Source organism: Lactuca virosa, chromosome 6, assembly GCF_052849685.1.
Source record: "Lactuca virosa cultivar CGN04683 chromosome 6, Lactuca_virosa_CGN04683_v6, whole genome shotgun sequence".
NCBI classification, from domain to species: Eukaryota; Viridiplantae; Streptophyta; class Magnoliopsida; order Asterales; family Asteraceae; genus Lactuca; species Lactuca virosa.
This window is the reverse complement of record NC_136431.1, coordinates 260,673,888-260,686,276: the sequence shown is the minus strand read 5'-3', so window position 1 is coordinate 260,686,276 and position 12,389 is coordinate 260,673,888. Positions and strand designations below refer to the sequence as shown.

Sequence of the window (12,389 nt, the reverse complement as noted above, 5' to 3'; positions counted from 1 at the left end):
TTTATAGTACGTTTGATAGATCAAAAAAGGTTTAGAGAGAAAAATGTGTGCTTAACCGGCTTGTTTGTGCATAAAATGACAGTGAAGGTAGAGCAGCGGCAAGAAGGTGGATCTGGAGAGCAATGGCGTCGAGTGTAATTTTATTTCTTTAGAGAGATTCAAAGTAGTGATAATTTTGGAGAAGAATATGGTTGATGATTTTGAAGATTCCTTTCTGGGGCTAATTGAAATACTCAACAGAAAGAGAAAAATATATGAGCGGGAAACCATTAGCCGAGGTTTTAAAAAAGTGTCATGTGGCAGCAGTATTGTGTAGAAAGGTGTCATGTGGCCTAAAAATGATTCTTTTATTAGAGAGGAGATATATTTTTTTATGTTTTTATTTTAAATTAATAAGAAATTTCAATTTTATTAATCTTGTTTTTATTTATTTATTTATTTATATGTAGATAAGTTAAACTTCTTATATTTGTAAAATAAAATGAACAATGAAGTGAAGTGAAGTGAAAATATCTTCAATTGTTGTATTTATGTTTATAAATAAATTAAACTATAAGTTATCTTTCAATTGTTGTATAAGTTTTCAATATCACAACAAAATTAATTAAATAATAATCAAGTTTTAATTTTGATCAAAAGTTATGAAAAAATAATAACACTTAGTGTAGACTGTAGAATGTCACTAAATCTCTTCAATTGTAGGATACGTTTAACAATAAGTAAAACTAAAAAATATCGTACTATATCATCAATGTTGTTTATTACATTCGCGTCTTTATTTTTCAATTATATAATTATGAATAACAATTAAAAAAAGAATATTAAAAATAACAAAAATATTCAATATTGAAGTTGTTTTAAAAGTATCTAATAAAACCTTTTTGTAAATCCACTCCATCATAGTATTATCCATGTACATATTTATCCAAAGAAGAAATGTCAAATATCCAAATTTTTTACCCAACAGGAAATACTTCTATTTGATATTCAATAACGCACATATACAATTAACATCAAAAAATGTGAGTTATTGAATTTCTTTAATTACCCACTGTTTCTTATTTGCTTCTAAAGATGCCTTGAGCCGGCCTGCAATATGTTCCTTGAATGGAAAGTACATCCATGATCCATGGCCATCTTTGCCAATGTTGCATACACGTTTTCACTATCACTCCACCATGTTAGAGCACCTTCCTCATTATGATCATCATTCTCGTTCTTCAAAAAAATTATAAGATCATCATTATCAAGGTACCTATCCTAAAGAGTTGAGGGTTCATCATAAGACTTGAACCCTCAACGAGGGACACTAATAAGGGACACTAAGACTAAAGGGAGTGGGAGGCGCTAAGCCTCGCCACTGCCCTCGCTACCAATTTGTTACTCCACCCTCTTGGTCACACTAAATGTCTCGCTAAGGCTAAGGGGAGTGGTGATACTTCTAACGCCATGCTAAAACATGCCACATCATACATTTTATTTGCCACCTAAGCTTTTCTTAAAAAACACAAACACTTGGATTAAAAAAAAGTAAAAAGAAAAAAAACAAATGGAGAAGAACCAATGAGAACCATTTGTTTTTAGAAAAAAAGAAATGAAAAACAAATACAAAAAGAATGGACCAATAGCAACTTCCATTTTTCTTATGCTCCTTCTCTCTCCTCACGCTAAGCAGTTAGCGACTTTTCCTTGACACCTGGTGTTTGCCTTGTACTAACGAGGCTAACGAGGGTCTTAGCGACCCCCACTCCCATTAGCCTAAGAAGAAGTCGCCAAGAAGCGAGCGATAGGAGAGAGAGATAAAGGGAAGAGCTGATTGGTTCTTTCCTTTTTTTTCGTGATTCACGTGGCTATGTTTTCAGCTTTCACAAGAGAGAAGAGTAATGCAGCCCAGGTGTTCGACGAAATGCAGGGAGGACAACACACATAAATTAATCTGAATTTGACAGAAATGGACCTCCAAAAATCCCAGACTTACACATCACACCCCTATCTTAGTTCTTCTCACAAACCAATTTTCTGAAATTACCAAAAAGACCCTGCATTTAAATATTATACTTATTTTCATGTAATTGATTTATATTATATTATTTGTTGGTGTTTTAAAAAAAATAAATTTTGATTAATATTTGTGCATAAAAAATATTTGTGTATTAAAATAAAATAATTTAATTTAATTAGAAAAAAAATAGAGTGTTAGGAGTGTTACTACTCCCTACTAAATGCTAAACGGAAAAAGATGAGGTGACAGTCAAAAAGCTGACGTGGCTAAGTGTTAGGAGTGTTATCATTCCATTTAGCCTAATAATGATGATCTTACAAATTTTATGAAAAAGAAAAATATATTGACTATAGAATGTTTACTTATACTTATGTCAGCTGTTGTTAAACATATGAAGGGTCAGCCACAAGGTTTTTCATGGTCGGTGCGAAGTGACATGATAGTTCCCATAAGATTGAGCATTTGATTGAAAGTAAATGAAAATCATTATTATTATTGTTCATTTCATCAAGTATAAATATATACTCCCTCTGTCTCAAAATTATAGTCCATCTTTTCTTTTTTGTTTGTCCTAAAATAATAGTCCACTTCTAAAAATAAATAACATTTTTATCAAAATACACATCATTATTACTTAACAAACTAAGCATTTAATGGAACATTAAATGCAAAGTAAGGACAAAACTGTCATTTTATTAAATAAAATTAGTGATAATTAATGTTTTTCTTAATATGTGTGTTTTTTGTCTGTGGATAATAATATTAAGACGGAGGGAGTAATTTAGAAGCTTTTTTTATAATAATATTGTTTAAAAACTTTTTCTGAATGACTAACTTACACGATTCAATTTTTAAATTTACACAATAGTCTCAAACCGGATTTATATACCGATCTTTTGAACAAAATTTTTTCTTAAAAAATAACGTGGTCCACTTTAAATATCAATAATAGCTTTAATTAAACACTAGATCTTATGCGTTTGACGTATTCATTGGCCATCTTTTGACTGACTAATATAAGTAATAGCATGTGATAACGATAAAACAATCCTATCCACCACTAGGAAATGTACAAACATGTAGCCATCATCTTTAGTTTGCTTAATTAATGACCCACAACATAACATGTGATAATATTATATCTAATCTTAAAAGACAACATATATGAAAAATATTTAAGTTTTACAAAATTATTACATTTTTTTTAAATGAAAATTATTTTGTTTATTATATTACACCAAAAAGTTTATAGGTTAATTTTATGGACTAAAAAACGAGAAAATATGCGATATTAGCTTCTTCCTAACATTGCCACTGTTTATAAACTTAATTGGTTAAATAAATAAAAAAATGATAGTAATAATTATCAATATATTATATATATCTGAAATTTTAAAAACAATATTTCGTGTATAACACGAAGTCACGAAGACAAACTTATCTTATTCATAGTTCTACTTTTACATTTATTAATATTTTTGATACACACATCACGTTCGTGGGATTATAAACAACTAAGATATCAAAGATTTTAATTATATTTTGATTTGTTATTTTTTTCATGAACTCAGCACTCTCGTCATTCATCCTCCAAATTTAGCCTTCCTTTATTTATTAATTCGTTAATTTATTTATTATACCACACATTCTTTTAAAAAAGATATTGTGGTCATTCTGTCACCCACATTCGTATAAATTAATTATAAAAAATTTATTTGATTTAAATATCATAGTATTTATTTTCAATTTATTTTTTAAATCATTACACAATAATTATAAAACGAAACTAGTAATTTAGAGATAATAACATTAAATAATAATTGAGTTTTACACTTATTTCACGGGAAGTGATCCGTACACAATAATTTTTGCCATACACAACAATTTATATTTTAGATTACTGTAAAATTTATATATTATATAACCTTTTAAAACATAAATTGTTATTTTATATTAATTTTTACTTTTTAAGGATATTTAAAACCTAAAATTGTAAGGGTTTTTATTTATTTATTTATTTATTTTATTCCTTAACCAAATAACCGTTATCTAAGTTAAAGAATTGAAAACATATTACTGAAAAATAAGAACTTTTTTTTAATCACATTTTCTTCTTTAAAACCTTAAAACCTGCCATCTTTTTAGGACTTACATATGCATGCTACATCATGCCATGTGTGTACTGTGTAGTTGTGCCGTTTTCCTTCCTTAAATTATGTGACAATAAAAAGTCATTATGTTTTTGTTTGATTGAAATAACTTATAAGTTGTAACCTACTTGTAAAAAAATTATGATTCTGGATATCTTTCAGAATATTATAGTGTGATAATTATCCATTGTCTTGGAACAATAACATTGTTTGAGTAATACGTAAAGATATACAGATATGGGATTTTGATTCCTTCGAAATTTAAGGGAAATATTTTGAAATTTTAAATAAGTGTACTGTTGGATTTTTATATTACTTGTTACATAATAATTCATAATTTGAAGAAAATATTTAGTAATCATGTATTTATACAATCTTACCTTATACATGTCTCATTTCCACCTCTCACATTCTACAACACATGAAAACACATCTATGATATCCCTCCCAACTCACATAATTTTTTGTAACATCTTAATTTTCAAGCATTTACCTTTTAACTTACCCCCCCCCCCCCGCCCCTCTCTCAGTATGACAATTGATTGCACTTTGGCCCAAAGTGACATTTTGGTAATTTTGATCGGACTTAGAATGTTGGGCGTACTGGGGCGAACCTTAGTACGCTGGACATACACCGCGTACGCAGGGCGTACGTGGAAGATTCCCAAACCCTAATTTTTAAGATTTCGTCCATATATAAACATCATTAACTCCTCATTCTCATTCACTCTCCAGCCTCCACTTGCCATTTCGTCCATCTAGGACCCCTAATCCTCCTCGAGAGTGTTTTTGAGCTTTTGTGGGTACTTTTGGTAATTTAGAAGGAAGGGGAAGAAAAGAGGACCACCTTGGAAGAGTGAGGCACCTAAGATCCAGAATCTCACCACCATTTGACATCATTTTAAGGTAAAAAGCTCTGACCTTGATGAATATTGCTCTTAGTTCTTGTTATGGTTAAGTTTCATGCATTTTGGTCCCTTTTTCTTGGTGTTCTTGAGTATGGTCTACTCTAGACTTCATGAGCTGTTCTTTCAGATGTTTTGTGTAACATTTCGAGAATCCAGGTATTTATAAATTCATCCCTTGGTTTTTAATGTATGTTATCTTGGCCCTTGGATTGAATGGAAGTGGTCATGGGAAGCCCTAGTGGCAAATTTGTAATTTTGGGACCAGGAGGAGTACGCTAAGCGTACATGTTGGTACGCTAAGCATACTAGGGCACACCATAGTACGTTGGGTGTACATGTATGTACGTTGGGCGTACTCGTGTCCGAAGGAAACCCTAAGTTTTAGGGTTTGTAGGGTATTTAAGCATCCTTATGGCTCATTTATCCCCACCTTTTCAGCCTCCAAAGCCTTAGAGCCGTTTTTGCAAAACACTAGCCTCCTAGAGTGAGATTGAGAGCCCTAAAGTGTGTTATTGGTGTTTTAGAGGAAGGAGAAGTACATCAAGAAGCTTGGAAGCTTGTAGAAAGGATTGGATCTGGAAGTTTGGCTCTCTTCTCCACCAGCTAAAGGTATAAAGTTCATACCTTTATGACTTGTTTGATAGATCTCATGTTTGGGTCTTTTTATGTTTCGTTTTTGTCCCAAATGCTCCATCTTGAGCATGACATGCCCTGGATGTTTTGAGTCGCCCTTTCAGACCCTAGAAGTGTCACATGCATTTAGTAGAAGGGTCTTAATGGATTAAGACCTTGTATTAAGAACTTTTGGACGTGTAAAGTCATAAAGTTGGAGACTTTATGACTCTAATGTGCATTTGGACCATGGATTTGTAGTTTGGTAAGTTCTTAAGCCATTAAACACAAAATGAGACTTTTAGATCTGCGAGGGTACGCCCCGCGTACTCGGTCAGCCACCCCGATGTGGGTTAATGCGAGGCTCGGTGTACGCTCCGCGTACCGCAGGAGTACACCTCGCGTACGCCTTCTGTTGGATTTTGGAGTTTGGGCTTCAAGTTTTGGGCCACCTTTTGGGCTTAAATGCTTGGGCCCTTATTGGTCTATCTGAGTATGAGTGTTTTAGGCCAAGTGAAGGGTTGGACCTTAGGATAAGTCCCAAAAAGGAGTTGGGCCCAATTTGGAAAATTGAGCCAATTATGGGTCTTGAATAACCTTGGGCTTTTGGATCAAGAATTAGGCCTGGGCCTCGGTCCAACTAGGGAAAGGGTAAAGTGGCCATTTACCCTAGGTATGGGTTATTAGCCAAGGATGGTAATTCGATTATTAATTGGATGTTTATTCGTTGTGATAGTTTGGGATTTTAGCGAGCCAACACCAGAGGTTTTTAGTGCGATTCGTCAGTGTGAGGTGAGTTGTCATCATTGTACTCTCGGGTCGAAGGCACCAATGCTGGACCTTTGGATTGTTATCCTGGTTTATTATATGCTTGCTATGCTATAGTGATCTACTGGACTTGTGTGACTGCCTGTATATGCTAGCTTTGTTTGCTTATGTTATATGTGGATATGTGATGGTTGGTTAGGTTGAGGCAGTCCTGCTGTATGCAGAAGGCCATTGGGCCTCAGTGGCCCATTAGCATTGCTAGTAAGGTCCAAATAAATCATATGCGAAACGGGCTAACGCGTCCTTCGTATACTCGACAGCCTTAAATAACATACGTGACTAGTAGGGCCTCGTAGTCCTCTTCTCTTCGTCCGTTAGGCTTACCTTATATTCAAGTAAACAAAAATCAGGTAGTTAATCAAGGTTATTCAAATTCATTTGGATGAAGTGAGTAATAAAGGGCGACACCAATAAGTGTCGGTCGTAGTCTGTAGTTATAATCAAAGTCTCCTGGAGGGAGAGCGAGAGTTTGTGTATAGATCTATACGGGAGTGACTCCCCCACACCTAAGCTGTTCGCTACAGTTAGACTCGGCCAGTCTAGGGTGACAAAATCTTAAGATCAATTCCGGCGTTCGCTAGAATGCCAAGACAGACGAACTAGTCATTATCATGCATGGTTATAACGACTCACATAGAGATCCAATACCATCTAAGTAATCATGAGATATCATATTCATTCGTTGTGACGATACAATAATACAAAATGATCATACTATTTTATCGGAAAACATCAGGTTTTCCGGGGAAACCAACATTTTTCACTTGTACTTTCAGTAACTATAATGCAAAACTTCTCATTTATACACGTTTTGAAATCATTCACGCATATACTTATGGATCATCACACCTTTTGCATAAACAATTGTCGTTTCAGAAAATATCGGATTTTCTGGGTTTTACAAACTACACAAAACATTTTCATATCAAACCTGCTTATGAACTCACCAACATTATATATGTTGACCGTTTTCAAAATAATTTGTATTCTCAGGTAACAGATAAGCTGAAGAACAATACCAAGTGTGTTAGGATGTTATGTTTTGAAAACTCTCAAACAATTTATGCTATGGATATGTAATATTTAGACAATGTACTTGATGTGAACAAGGTCAGTTGTAATGTATTAATGCATGGTGATGTTTATGTTATGTTTCATGTATATTCATTGTGATGATATTTCAATTTAAGTCACGCGAGCCCTCGGACGTTTCCGCCATCTGGTTCGGGGGTGTGACAACTTGTGTGAGTATTTGGGGCTTATTGAGTGTTCTGGTGGAGTTCTTTTGTGAAGAAGGACCCTTGAAGGAAGGAGATTTGGTGTCCAAGCTCTTGGATCTGAGTTATACTCTTGTTGGTGCATCTTCCAGAGATATCAAGTTCGAAACTTGCTCATTGTTGTGATAACTCTAGTTTTTGGGTCCATTTTTAGGGTTTTATGTCCCAAGGTTTGAGCATTGTGAGTTTGGTGAACTCCAGGGCAAATCCCCTGTCCTTTCATGAGTATTTGGTGGTCTAGATTCATAAAAATGAGAACTTGGTCGTCTAGACCTCTTCATGCATGTGTTAAGATGATTTAAGAGAGTCTTAATGGTTATTTTTGGAGTTGTTCCCATTAAGACATGCGAACTGATAAAGTCGCCAAAGTTTATCAGTTAAGAGCTTGTAATGAAGCTTCCCTGAGGTTTGGATGCTTTGGGCTGAAGTGGTTAAGTCGAAAATAGAGTTTCTGAACATGAGGAGTACGCCTTGCGTAAGTCCCGGTACGCCCCGCGTACTGGTCTAGTTTCCCCGATCATGAGTCATGTGTATGCTGAGCATACCAGGGGAAGTACGCCCCGCGTAGCCTCGCTGTTGGCTTGATTGCGTTTTGGGCTTCGTATCCTTGGGTCGTTTTGTTTGGACCTTCTGTTTGGGCCTCTGGGCCATCTGAGATTATTGTGGGCTAAGAGAAGCCTTGGGCTTAGGATAAGGCCCATATGGGGGTTGGGCCCAATTTGGAAAATGGACCATTAGTGGTCCCTTTGTGGATCTCTTGGTTGGGCCTTGGTGGGCCCATTGGGTTTGGGTCATTGTGAGCCTGTTTGGGTGGGGACATCTTTGGGGCGTAGTATTGGAGTGTAGCCTTGCATAGTTTTTGATTATGGTGTTGGGTGGTTTTGGCCAGTTCAGGAGCCAGTGCGCAGCAGCAGCGGCAGTGTAGGATTTCTCGTGTAGCGGTTGAGGTGAGTCTTCTCACTATATTTACATGTGTGGTAATGCATGAGTGACCGGAGGGTCTTATTTGTGTTATTTACCGGAGAGTCTTATTTATGTTGTTGACCGAAGGGTCTTATTTATATTATTAATCGGAGGGTCTTATTTGTATTACTGACTGGAGGGTCTTATCTGTTTTATGTGTTATAATGCATTCTGTCTTTGTGACTTATGTTGTTATATTATTCTTTATATATGTTGACCTATGACCGGAGGGTCCATACCGAGCCGTGAGACCGGAGGGTCTTCACTGAGACACATGACCGGAGGGTCCATATCGAGATATAACCATGAGAGGCTTATGATTTGTGTATGTGGTATTTTGGAAACCCACTAAGCTTCGTGCTTACCGTGTTGAGTTAAATGTGTTTCAGGTACTTCTGTAGATGCTAGGAAGGCGGAGACATGATTGTACACATCCGTCAGCTTATGAATATTTGAGGATTTTGGGATACTCTGAAATTGTGTTGATAATAACTTACAATTTTTGTGATGACTCGAAGTTATGAGTAATATTTTGAGAATTAAAAATGAAAAATTTGTCTTAAATTTAAGGTGTTACATATAGTTGAATATTTTGAATTTTATTAACTAAAAACGTTTTTTTATTTAATTGTGAAGAAGTTGGTGAAAATTTAAGTTCGAAATTATGGTGGAAATTTAAGTTTGGTCAAAGGCAGTAGCAATCCGGTCTAACTCCTCTTCAACCGATGAGATTGTTGCGTCCCTTTCTCTCTCTTCTCGCCAAGGATTCAACGAACATCTTGTAGCGATCCCCCTAGCGGGCGCTAGGGGGCGGTTTTCCAACATGCATAACGAGGGTAGCGACCTTTTGTTTGATAGAATTGCACAGATGTGTAGCTAGATTGACAATCAACCGATGGTTAGATTCACTCGACTTATAGCGAACATGATCCTTCCCACAACTATGAGGGTGTTATGGTGTTACAATAATGCAATGGTTTTTAGGGATCGTAAGTATAGATGAGAGTATAATTTTGACAACATCGTGGCCTTTTTTTTTAATTGGTTGTGCTTTAGAAATGCTAAGGCTGAGAGGATTAGGACGAAATGACTTCTAAATCCCTTAGATGCCTTGTTATGTTGTATCTTTTGCTAGGACCTAACTAGTTTCTTTTGTATATATATATATATATTCTTGTGCCGTTAAAAAAAAATCACTTTGTTTCATTCGTAGACATTGTCTGATTTATCTGACCGAACCAACCGTTTGTTACATCGATGTTTGCGTATCTTTTTCTTAATAGTCGAGTTTTCTTTCTTATATTCACCTACTGCACTTCTCATTTTATCCATATATAAAAACTGATGTTTTTGCTTTTTTAAATGCTGAGAAGACTATGTTTTGGGAATATTCTTTTAGCAACTAGGTTTTATAGTTAAAATCATACACCTTTTAATTTTTATGTATGTACTCCACTTACTTTTGGACATATAAATTATCCTCAATAAATAATTATGGAGATCTTACTTTGTCGAACTATAATTATATATAAGACTAGCAAAACATATAGTTATGTTATAGCAACATGATGGATTAAAATAAAACCGAATCGCGAGATAAATTTGACATCTTCAGCATATATTTAACATGCATAGGAATTTTTTCTTAATACATTGAATTCCAACCACCCCGTCATTAAAAAATGTAACCAAAAAACAAAGAAATTGAATATCTACATGAACATCATCCACAAAATTCAAAAATGACGAAAAAATTCAAAAGCAACACAACTTAATTGCTTCAAACTCAATCAAAAACTTCTTCGATGGGGTTGATTGTTCATCACTTCATTGTTCAGTACGCTTCTTGGAGATGTGGTCATCTTCTCGCTAAATTTTCTTGAATACTCTTTCTTCATGATCTTCTTCGGTCTTTTAGGGTTTTCAGATGTCGCATTAATCATGGGCATCATATACCACCCTAGAGAAGTGCATAATATCGCAGAAGACCGGCCAAAAAACACTAAGAACACCAAGATCAAGATCACAAAAAGAGACAAAGAATACCAAGGCCTCCACCATTGACCAAACTTTAATCTCAATTGACCAACACTAATCCTCTTCTTGCACATATCAGCCACCGGTTTTGCTGGTTGCACCACCATGCCGCCGCTAGGTTTACCACTTCCGGCAGCCACCGGATGCTCCGGAGATGATTCAGCCGTTTTTGCATTTCCATTCAACTTATGGTGCTGATCTTTGTCTTGTTTTCTTTGATCTTTGATCTTGACAACAATTGGTTTCACATCATTCGAATTTGAGTACACAAACCGAACTAAGGAAATATCGTGAGACCCTTTTTGTGTAAAGATCTGCTGTCTCTTGCCATCAAGATCCGCCAATAGAGCTTCAAACTTATCTAGACCACGACTTGCGTATGGGTTCTTGTTGTCTTTATTGCTTCTGCTACAAAAACTGTGTCTTCTTGTTGTTTTTCTTTGAGTTGTTGATGGAGCCGGACAAACCAAGTCAAAATCGTCTTCTCGGTTGCCACCGGATCCACAAATGAAAGCCATAGTTTCTGTTCCTGCAAACTGGTTTTACTATGAATTTAGAGGGAACTGAAGATTATATCAAGGGTTTTGTGTGTGGATTCAAGTGCTTATAATATTATTCCAAGGATGAAGGTTGAAATTTAAAGAGGTGATGTGAATGTGAAGGAGAAGGGTTTATATGGAAGCTTCTAACCGGTGTTGACTTCTTGAAGAAAGGGCAATGGATTTTGTGTAAAGCATTTTATTAAGACAAGAACATGGGTACCCACATGACTTTGATTTAGTCAATGTCTTTAGAAATAGTTACATAAACCCCTTGCATTTTCTTCAAATTTCCAAATTAAAATCATCCAAGGGTTGTTTGGTCATATGCAACATCGATATGAATCGATCAACATTCAGAGTGTTTGGTTCAGCATCTAAACAACGTCCTTCAACATTCAATCGTGATTTGCCTATTGTAGCCACCTAAAACTTTTCATTTAAATGATTTCATTTAGACGATGACCTGGCAAAACATGACACGACACGAAAACCCAACACGAAATTAGCGGGTTAGGGTCAGAGATTTTGACACGTTTATGTAAACGGGTTGACACGACACGACGCGATAGTTAAACGGGTAGAGTTAGGGTCAAGACTTTCAACTCGAATATGACTCGAATATGACATGTTTAATTATATATTATTTATTATAAATTTGATATTTTTATAAATATATTATATGTTATAGACTTGTAGTAGGCAAAACTCAAGAATTAAAAATAATATTCAAATTTTCAAAGTTACTTAATTTTACTCATCCTCGTCATTTATCCCTTTTGCTCCCCAACTTCAAATCTTTTCATTTTGCCTTCTAAACTTACAAAAAAAAAATTTCATTCCATCTCCTAAATCCAATGTTTCACTTTTTCATTTTTGCATTTATAACTCCTACTTTCCAACCTTTAAAATGTTTCAAGCAGACATGACACAACATATTTACAAGGTCTAGATCTTAACCCGAAACCCGACACGAAACCGACACGAAAATAAACGGGTTGATACGACACGACACGATAATTAAACGGGTCGGGTTATGGTCAAAACCTTTCAACCCGTTTAATGTCTTGACA

The 12,389-nt window shown here is 35.2% G+C and overlaps 1 protein-coding gene across 1 annotated transcript; it reads right to left on the bottom strand.

Annotated features, from left to right (window-relative positions):
- Positions 1-10,530: 10,530 nt before the first annotated feature.
- On the bottom strand, positions 10,531-11,295 carry LOC145122484 (uncharacterized). The gene has a single exon (XM_079058083.1). It carries the CDS (start codon positions 11,293-11,295, stop codon positions 10,531-10,533), a length of 765 nt encoding a protein of 254 aa, XP_078914209.1.
- Between the last annotated feature and the right edge of the window lie 1,094 nt (positions 11,296-12,389).

What these genes read in the sequence shown, in the direction of transcription:
- LOC145122484 (XM_079058083.1), bottom strand. Translation starts at nt 11,295, where the DNA reads ATGGCTTTCATTTGTGGATCCGGTGGCAACCGAGAAGACGATTTTGAC.